The sequence below is a fragment of the Carlito syrichta genome, unplaced genomic scaffold (assembly GCF_000164805.1).
Source record: "Carlito syrichta isolate Samal-C Ts95f unplaced genomic scaffold, Tarsius_syrichta-2.0.1 Scaffold118011, whole genome shotgun sequence".
Classification (NCBI taxonomy): domain Eukaryota; kingdom Metazoa; phylum Chordata; class Mammalia; order Primates; family Tarsiidae; genus Carlito; species Carlito syrichta.
In genome coordinates this window covers 1-9,578 of record NW_007062107.1, presented here as the reverse complement: position 1 = coordinate 9,578, position 9,578 = coordinate 1, and the positions used below count along the sequence as shown (strand labels likewise).

At 49.9% G+C, this 9,578-nt stretch overlaps 1 protein-coding gene across 2 annotated transcripts in view; it reads left to right on the top strand.

Annotated features, from left to right (window-relative positions):
- PPP1R10 (protein phosphatase 1 regulatory subunit 10) overlaps positions 1-6,848 on the top strand; it is an 18,278-nt gene extending 11,430 nt beyond the window's left edge. For both annotated transcript variants that reach the window (XM_021707455.1, XM_021707456.1), the window contains 14 exons: positions 658-735; positions 881-1,054; positions 1,282-1,387; positions 1,487-1,599; positions 2,110-2,210; positions 2,468-2,615; positions 2,692-2,850; positions 2,950-3,196; positions 3,362-3,425; positions 3,559-3,753; positions 3,927-4,002; positions 4,244-4,357; positions 4,517-5,302; positions 5,585-6,848. In XM_021707455.1, coding sequence (XP_021563130.1) covers positions 658-735; positions 881-1,054; positions 1,282-1,387; positions 1,487-1,599; positions 2,110-2,210; positions 2,468-2,615; positions 2,692-2,850; positions 2,950-3,196; positions 3,362-3,425; positions 3,559-3,753; positions 3,927-4,002; positions 4,244-4,357; positions 4,517-5,302; positions 5,585-5,694 — 2,471 coding nt within the window. In that variant the 3' untranslated portion in view covers positions 5,695-6,848. The remainder of the gene's footprint in view (positions 1-657; positions 736-880; positions 1,055-1,281; positions 1,388-1,486; positions 1,600-2,109; positions 2,211-2,467; positions 2,616-2,691; positions 2,851-2,949; positions 3,197-3,361; positions 3,426-3,558; positions 3,754-3,926; positions 4,003-4,243; positions 4,358-4,516; positions 5,303-5,584) is intronic.
- The last annotated feature ends 2,730 nt before the right edge of the window (positions 6,849-9,578 follow it).

Here is a 9,578-nt window from a genome sequence, read left to right as displayed (position 1 = left end):
CCCGCCTGGGCAACTTGGCGAGACCTCATCTCTACAATAAAATAAAAAAAATTAGCCAGGCATGGTAGCACACGCCTGTAGTTCCAGCTACTGGAAAGCTGAGGCGGAAGGATCGCCAGAGTCCAGCAGGTCGAGGCTGCAGTAGTCGGGAGCGTGCCACTGCACTCCAGTCTGGGTGACAAAGTGAGACTCCAACTCAAAAAAAACCAAAAAACAAAAACAAAATCTCTGTATTACTAGGCCAGGTGCAGTGGCTCACGCATATAATCCCAGCACTTTGGGAGGCCGAGGTAAAATGATTGCCTGAGCCCATGGGTTCGAGACCAGCCTGGGCAACTTGGCAAGCCCTCATCTCTACAATAAATCAAAAAATTAGCCAAGGTGGTGGCACATGCCTGTAGTTCCAGCTACTTGGAAGGCTGAGGCAGAAGGATCGCCTGAGCCTAGCAGGTTGAGGCAGCAGTGGCCATACGCATGCCACTGCCCTCCAGCCTGGGTGACAGAGTGAGACTTAAAAAACAAAAAACAAAAAAAACTCTGGATTACTTTTTTCATTGCATAGATTTTTTACAGTATTTTCTCAAGTCCTCCATTTTCTGTTACTGGAAGAATGATGTTTTCAGTTATTTAGGCATTTATCCTTTCTCTCACCTGCAGAGCTCCGGAAATTGGCCTCAGTCCTTGTCAGTGACTGGATGGCTGTCATCCGCTCCCAGAGCAGTACCCAGCCTGCTGGTAAGCTCCTTAGTCCTTTATCCCTTGAATTTATTTCTTTCCAACTGGGATGTGGCCTTCAGGTGCTCCTGGTCAGCTTCACGAACTCTGACTGCTTTCTATTTATCTAAATAAAGTCCTTTCCTGCTTTGTTTTTCCACCACAGAGAAAGATAAAAAGAAACGTAAAGAAGAGGGAAAGAGTCGAACCACCCCTCCTGAGCGACCTTTGACTGAAATAAAAGCTGAGACTCGGACTGAAGAGGCCCCAGAGAAGAAGAGGGAGAAACCCAAGTCTCTTCGAACCACAGCACCCAGTCATGCCAAGTTCCGTTCTACTGGTAAGGCTGTTGGCTGGCACAGGGGGGGGTTCGTGGGCATATGCACACCCAGAGCCTTATGATATGTGTATCGTATATGTGTGGAAGGGGGAAGACTAGTGGGAGAAGCTTTAGGTGGGTTATACAAGGCTAGAAGAACAGTTGTGGGTGAGAATAGAAGAAGAGTAGAAGAAAATCCATGTAATTGGAGGTGTGATTTCAACTACCCACAATATGCCTCTCCCCAGGACTAGAGCTGGAGACACCATCTTTGGTACCAGTGAAGAAGAATGCTAGCACAGTGGTGGTTTCTGACAAGTACAACCTTAAACCCATCCCTCTGAAGCGTCAGAGGTATGAACTATGTTCTGATTTCTGAATGGGGTGGACACAAGGGACACGAAGGAAGAGGGGGTGAGTCAGATATGTTGACGACAGTTCCTCTTGTAACAGCACTGCAGCTGTGCCAGGAGATGCTGCCCTCCCTGCAGAGAAGAAATACAAACCGCTCAATACAACGCCTAATACCACCAAAGAGATCAAAGTGAAGATCATCCCACCACAGCGTGAGTCTAAAGTGGGGGGATGTACTTTGAGTTAGGAGCAAATGCTTTTCATGGGAAGGGATGTCCTGGGAGAAGGAAGGGTTTTTCTTCTTTTTATTGTTTTCCTCCATTTTGCTTTGATTTCTTGGTGTCATTTACTTTTTGCACCTCTAGAACTCCCCTCTCAAGGGTACTTAAGAGTCATTTTGGAGATGAGGTAGGGAAGTGTGCTACTCTGTGACTGGTCATGGCGCATCTGGCAGGATGATTTGTCATGCTCATGGGCTCACTTCCATCAGTTACCTGAGCTCTAATGTACAGCAAAGCCATGGCTTGCCTGCCAAAACAAAACTAGAATAGTGACAAGAATTACCTGTGTGAATCCCCCTTCATATACTTTCTGGTCACCTTGAGCTTATTGTGTCCTCAGTTGAGGCAAGGTCTCCGTTGGCCCATTTTATGCCTGAACTTTTTCTTTAGGAAGAATAATGGAGGTCTGATGATTCCACTTTATGCTCTTTCCTTTTGTAGCTATGGAGGGCCTGGGCTTTTTAGATGCTCTCAATTCAGCCCCTGTTCCAGGCATCAAAATTAAGAAGAAGAAGAAGGTGCTGTCACCTACAGCTGCCAAGGTATGGACCTTGAGAAGTAGGTTTCATTGACAGTGGGATAAAAGGTAAACTAGAAGGAAGGCCACAACAGCTAGGAGTTGTTGGGAGGACAACATGAACTTTGTCTTAGATGTAGACTGGTGGGAATGGGATCATTCTATAGATGAAGTCTTTCTTTGTAGGAACCTGGGGGATCTTGCCTAGGATACTGGACTAATCACCTTGCCTTTTCCTTAGCTTTCCTGTCAGCTCATCAACTTCCTTTTCTTCCACAATAGCCAAGCCCCTTTGAAGGGAAAACAAGCACAGAACCAAGCACAGCCAAACCTTCTTCCCCAGAACCAGCACCTCCTTCTGAGCCAATGGACTCAGACCGTCCAGGCACCCCAGTTCCCCCTGTTGAAGTCCCAGAGCTCATGGATACAGGTAACCTAGAAACTGGTTCAGCTTTGGGAGTTTTCTGCAAGGAAGGATCTGGGTCTGAAATCTCTTCTGCTTCCAGCCTCTTTGGAGCCAGGAGCTCTGGATGCAAAGCCAGTGGAGAGTCCTGGAGATCCTAACCAGCTGACCCGGAAAGGGAGGAAGAGGAAAACTGTGACTTGGCCTGAGGAGGGCAAACTGAGAGAATATTTCTATTTTGAACTGGATGAAACTGAACGAGGTGAGAGATCATTTCCTATATAATAGGTGTGTATAGGGAGTTTTAAAAGGAATTGGTTTTGCTTACTTTCCTATTGCTTTTTTCCCCCTTACCCCACAGTAAATGTGAATAAGATTAAGGACTTTGGTGAGGCAGCTAAGAGGGAGATACTGTCAGACCGACATGCATTTGAGACAGCCCGGCGTCTGAGCCATGACAACATGGAGGAGAAGGTGCCCTGGGTATGCCCCCGGCCCTTGGTTCTACCCTCACCTCTTGTCACCCCTGGAAGCAACAGCCAGGAGCGATACATCCAGGCTGAACGAGAGAAAGGAATCCTTCAGGAGCTGTTCCTGAACAAGGAGAGGTGAGCAGGTAGAATTCATACCCTGGGATGATGCGTTTGGACCTGAGGGGTGCATGACCTGGGGTAATTAAAAAGTGCTGGGGGTTAGAAAGAACATTGAGGGCCTGAATAAAAAAAATTTACTCTCATTCTTCTTTTTTCCATCACCTGTGGTATTCCTGATAGTCCTCACGAGCCTGATCCTGAGCCCTATGAGCCCATACCCCCTAAACTCATCCCCTTAGATGAGGTAAGCCAGTCAGTGTTATGTGGCGATGGTAGAGTGATGATGGACATTGTGGTGGTCATTGATTTCAGTGCATCTTTCATGGGAGAATGTCTCTGTTCTTTTTAGTCCTGATTGTTTTCTGTTCTTTTTACAGGAGTGTTCCATGGATGAGACTTCATATGTCGAGACCCTGGAACCTGGGAGCTCAGGTGGCTCACCTGATGGGGCAGGAGGCTCCAAATTGCCTCCTGTTCTGGCCAATCTTATGGGAAGCATGGGTGCTGGGAAGAGCCCCCAAGGCCCTGGAGGAGGCGGCATTAACGTCCAGGAAATCCTCACCTCCATCATGGTACATGCCCTCTTTGTCCTTTTCCACCTTCTGTGGAACTGATTCTGTCTCCTATTCGTTTTACCCCAGTTCTCCACATCCTCCCACTTACCTCGTAATTTCTTGCTCTTTCTCTACTCTGGCTCTTATTACTCTTGCTCTCTAGTGATTTTTGCCCTTTTACGTCCTTACAGGGTAGCCCAAACAGTCATCCCTCAGAGGAACTATTGAAACAACCAGACTATTCAGACAAGATCAAGCAGATGCTGGGTAATCTTCAGGGTTGGCTCCAGGGGCCTGGGGAGGAAGCCTACAGTGCAGTTGTAGGAAGTGGGGTTTCACAGATCCTGTTGCCACTAGGCAAGAAATGGGAGGGGAAGACTGGACAGAGAAGAACATTGCTCTCTGCCAGGTTGGTCTGAGAGGGTCAGTTGGGCACACCTAAATGGGAGGTCATGCCGTTCTTCTAGAATCCTGTTGCTGACTGTGTTACTTCTGTCTTTATTAACAGTGCCACATGGACTCCTAGGCCCTGGTCCAATAGCCAATGGTTTCCCACCAGGTGGCCCTGGGGGCCCCAAGGGCATGCAGCACTTCCCCCCTGGACCTGGGGGACCTATGCCAGGTAGGTAGTGGTGAGAGGGTAAAATGGGCTTCTCTGCTTAGTTTTAGTCTGACAGTAGTGCAGGACTGAGCAAAAGGTGGGAGGTGATTTGGGTTGGGAGATAGCAGTTCCTGAGTGTAATAGGTAGCTAACGTTGGCTCTTCTTTTCTCTCCTAATAGGTCCCCATGGAGGCCCTGGTGGGCCAGTGGGCCCACGGCTCCTGGGCCCTCCACCTCCTCCCCGGGGGGGTGATCCCTTCTGGGATGGCCCAGGTGATCCCATGCGAGGTGGTCCAATGCGGGGGGGTCCAGGACCAGGTCCTGGACCATTCCATAGAGGTCGAGGTGGCCGAGGAGGAAACGAACCACCTCCCCCTCCTCCTCCATTCCGAGGGGCCAGAGGAGGGCGCTCTGGAGGAGGACCCCCAAATGGACGAGGGGGTCCTGGTGGGGGCATGGTTGGAGGTGGTGGGCATCGTCCCCATGAAGGTCCTGGTGGAGGCATGGGCAGCGGCAGTGGACATCGTCCTCATGAAGGCCCTGGCGGTGGCCTGGGCAGTGGGCATCGCCCCCATGAAGGCCCTGGTGGAAGCATGGGTGGGGGTGGGGGACATCGTCCCCATGAAGGCCCTGGTGGAGGCATGGGCAGCGGCAGTGGACATCGGCCCCATGAAGGTCCTGGCAGTGGACATCGCCCCCACGAAGGTCCTGGTGGAGGAATGGGTGCTGGAGGTGGACATCGACCCCATGAAGGCCCCGGTGGAAGCATGGGTGGAAGTGGTGGACATCGCCCCCATGAAGGTCCTGGACATGGGGGACCCCATGGCCACCGGCCTCATGATGTTCCCGGTCACCGAGGCCATGACCATCGAGGGCCACCACCTCATGAGCACCGTGGCCATGATGGCCCTGGCCATGGAGGAGGGGGCCACCGAGGGCACGATGGAGGCCACAGCCACGGAGGAGGTAAGGATGCTACCAATCCCCCATATGGCTTTTGGTGTCCTGTACGGGATTTTGGGGGGTTGGGGAAGAGTCACTACTGTGGGCATGCCAGGCAGAATGTGAGATTCCCGTGTCCTTGGTGTCCCAGTATGTATGGCACTTTCTATCCTCTGCCATTTTCCTGAATCCCCAAAGCACCATGTCCCTGAAAGACAGGATGCCATGGACTGAAGTGGTGAGGGTGGGCAGCATTGCCCTCTCCTCCTCATTTCCTGTCTAACCATTCTGCCATCATTCCCACAGACATGTCCAATCGCCCTGTCTGCCGACATTTCATGATGAAGGGCAACTGCCGCTACGAGAACAACTGTGCCTTCTACCACCCAGGTGTCAACGGGCCTCCCCTGCCCTAGGAACCACCTGCCTCCCCCACCCATGCCCCCTGTGGACTGCAGCTTCTGCAGCCTTGCTCCTTTCGTCCTGTTATGGCTTCTGTGAGGCCCATTTCCCCCTTTCCCCAGCTGATGAGGAGCCGGTGGCCTCGTTCTCACCTGCTTGAGTTCCTGGAGGTTTTCTGATCACTGGTGCGCATTGATGTACATATTTTCCTCCAGTCGGGGAGGAGAGAGACTGGACATGTTCTGTACCCTGGACTGCTGAAGAGGATACCCAGTTGGCATCACTTTTGGAAGAGATTCGCCCGGTCCCCCAAGCCCCTTTCCAGTATTCCCTTAATGCCTGAGAACCTAAAGTTGGTAATCTAGGAGAACAATACCCCTCCTCTCCTATGAGGCTCCTCCACATGCACACAGAACTCTGACACAGATCAGCTGCACTTAGGAGATCATCCCAGCTAAGTTCATTATTCTTCACAGGGTGGGGAGATGGTGAAAGGGGTATTGTATATCCCATTGCACTGAGAGGGCTCAATCAGGCTGGATATGAGTTCTGGAATACACATCAACCTGCCCCTCCTGTGGCCCAGGCTTTACATTGGCCTTTTCTCAAGTGGGGCTTTGCAACTTTCTGTGAACACCCAAGTCTGCATCATGGGTCTGCTAGGTTCGATGATGGCAAATTCACATCTGCATCCAGTGGAAGTTTTAGCTGGCATAGGTGAGGCTGGTGGTGTTGGCCTGCCCTTGCCAACTACAGCCAACCTGGAGACCTAATAAAATACTTCAGTGAGACAAGCTTCTCATCAACTTGTGCCCAGCATGCTGGGCCTGACAGTCACACTATATGCACTGCCTTTGGGAGTTAGCTTCCTGGCCACCACTTAGAATCTTGTCAGTGTGAGGCTTGCGGCTTCGTTGCCCTGTCAGCCACCTCTGAGTCCCCACCAGGTGTCTTCCTGGGTGGATTCAACAAGATGATTTTGCCCTTTCCCAGTCCTCTTCACCTCAGCATCAGTTGTTTTCTGTGAAAACAGTGGATTGGTTGGGTTTTGTGCAGGGTCTTGGGTTAGAGCCACGATGGATTTGAGGATGAGTATTTTCTTTTTCTTTTGGTTTTGTATATTTTGTACATTAATAATAAACAGTGGAAAGAGAAGCAGCTTATTTAACCCCTGGTGTGTTTGGACTCTTTTAAGCCATCAGCTGTTTAAGGTACACTAGTACAAACCTTTATGGAACCTGATTTTTAGTTCTTTGGAGTTAATGCCTGTTCTACTTTAAGTCAGAGTTATTAAGTTCTGGTGAAAGAAAATTGAAAAGTACATGAAACACTTTAAAAGATATAAAAGATAGAGTGGGTCTCATGGATCAACATTCTTCCAGCAGGGGGAACTTGGGGAATGCCGAGCTCTTGCCAGAGCTGCAGATCTGGTGTGGGTATATTCTAGTTGAACCTGCCATCCCTGTGGAGCTGCTTAGGAAGGAATTTGAGCAGAAGGTAGGAGGAAGAAAAAGATCCACCAGCGGTTTCTGGGAAAAGAAGGAGATAAGGGTTATTTGTTGATTTTAAAAGCAGTTCCAGTGAAGAAAGAGCCAAGAAAAGGGAAAGCGGAATGCTCTTCCCCCAAAAAAATGCCTTTACTGAAGCGGGATAAGATTTAATTTCAGAGGCCGGACGTGGTGGCTCACGCCTATAATACCAGCACTTTGGGAAGCTGAGGTGAGAGGACTGCCTGAGTCCGTGGGTTCCAGATCAACCTGGGCAACTTGGTGAGACCTCATCTCTACAATAAATCAAAAAATAAGCTAGGCATGGTGGCGCGTGCCTGTAGTTCCAGCTACTTGGAAGGCTGAGGGGGAAGAATCCCCTGAGCCCGGCAGGTTAAGGCTACAGTGGCCGAGAGCATGCCGCTGCCCTCCAGCCTGGGTGACAGAGTGAGACTCCAACGAAAAAGACTAATTTCAGTTTGTTTTTTTTTGTTGGAGTCTCACTCTGTCACCCAGACTGGATGGCAGTGGCACACTCATGGCCACCACAGCTTCGACCTGCCGGGCTCAGGCGATCCTTCCCCCTCAGCCTTCCAAGTAGCCGGAACTACAGACATGCGCCACCATGCCTGGCTTATTTTTTGATTTATTGTAGAGATGAGGTCACACCAAGTTGCCCAGGCTGGTCTCAAATCTCTGAGTTCAGGCAATCCTCTCGCCTCCTGTCTCCCAAAGTGCTGGGATTACAGGGTTGAACTACCACGCCAGCCTAATTTTAGATCTTTTTATCTTTTGAGTTGCAGTAGTAGGCTCACAGCCACTGCAGCCTCGACCTGATGGGCTAGGTGGTCCTTCCACCTCAGTCTTCCAAGTAGCTGAAACTACAGGCGTGCGTTTCCACACCCGGCTTATTTTTTTATTTATTGTAGAGACAAGGTCTCACCAAGTTGCCCAGGCTGATCCTGAACCTCTGAGTTCAGGCAATCCTCTCACCTTGGCCTCCCAAAATTCTGGGATTATAGGCATGAGCCACTATGCCCAGCCAGTATTATAAGATTGTGCATTTCTTGTTTATTTTTTTTGGTGAGTTGGAATCTCACTCTTGCCACCCAGGCTAGAGTGCAGTGGCACGCTCACGGCCACCACAGCCTTGACCTGCTGGGCTTATGCGATCCTTCCACCTAAGCCTTCCAAGAAGCTGGAACTATGGATGCACGCCACCATGCCCAGCTAGTTTTTTTGTGTGTGTGATTTGTTGTCGAGACGAGGTCTCACCAAGTTGTCCAGGCTGGTCTCGCACCCCCGGGCTCAGGCAATCCTCTTGCCTGGGCCTCCCAAAGTACTGGGATTACAGGCTGAGCCACTGCGCCCGCTGAAATTGTGTTTCTAACAAATTCCCAGGTGTTACCGATGCTGCTCATTTGGAAAACAACACTGCCCCAGAACAGAGTCTCAGCTGTTATTTCCAGATTTGGCCACTTGAGGGCAACAACTTCTTACACCTCACAGGCCTCAAAGCAGATAAAGCCAAAGGGGCTACTTTTACCTTCCCTTTGCCCAGTCTTAAAGGGTCAGGGGCCGGTGTTAAAGTCAGTCTATCGTTGCTGTGTGCACTGGGAGAAGAACTGGAAAGATGAAATCTCAGTATCACACTAAGAGGTGAAATACCAAAGAAGTACACAGCTCCGGTGAAAAGAAAACCAAACATGTCACAACTTTGTTTCTTTCTGGTTCCATCTACTGCCTGCTTCTGACCCTCTTCCCTCTATCTCCTGCAACAGGCCACAGGAAGCTTTAAAGACAGTTTACAGATTTTTCTATATTTTAAGGATGAATTCAACCATTTGTCTTTCAACTTGTCATGAAAATCCAGAGAAACCTGTTCTTCTACTTATGTAAAGATTATACTGGCCTGGCTGGGTGGCTCTACCTGTAATCCCAGCACTTTGGGAGCCCGAGGGTTCGAGACTAGCCCGGGGAACTTGGCAAGACCTCCTCTCTACAATAAATAGAAAACTAGCCTGGCATGGTAGCGCATGTCTGTAGTTCCAGCTACTTAGAAGGTGGAAGGATCACCTGAACCCAGCAGGTAGACGCTGGGATGGCTGTGACTCAAGCCTGAAATCTCAGCACTTCGAGGGTCCAGGAGTTTGAGAACAACCTGGGCAACATAGTGAGACCCCCCCCATCTGTTTAAATGTGTAAATTTTTTAAAATTTCCTTTTTTGGCAGGGTGAAGAGAGCTTCTTGTCCATTTCACTACCAACAGTGACCTGTTTCCATCTCACCCTATAGGCACGTTTGTCTCTCCTATTTCCTTTTTTTTCTTTTTTTTGAGTTGGAGTCTCACTCTGTCGCCCAGACTGGAGTGCAGTGGCCGCTCCCAGCCACCGCAGCCTCGACCTCTGCTG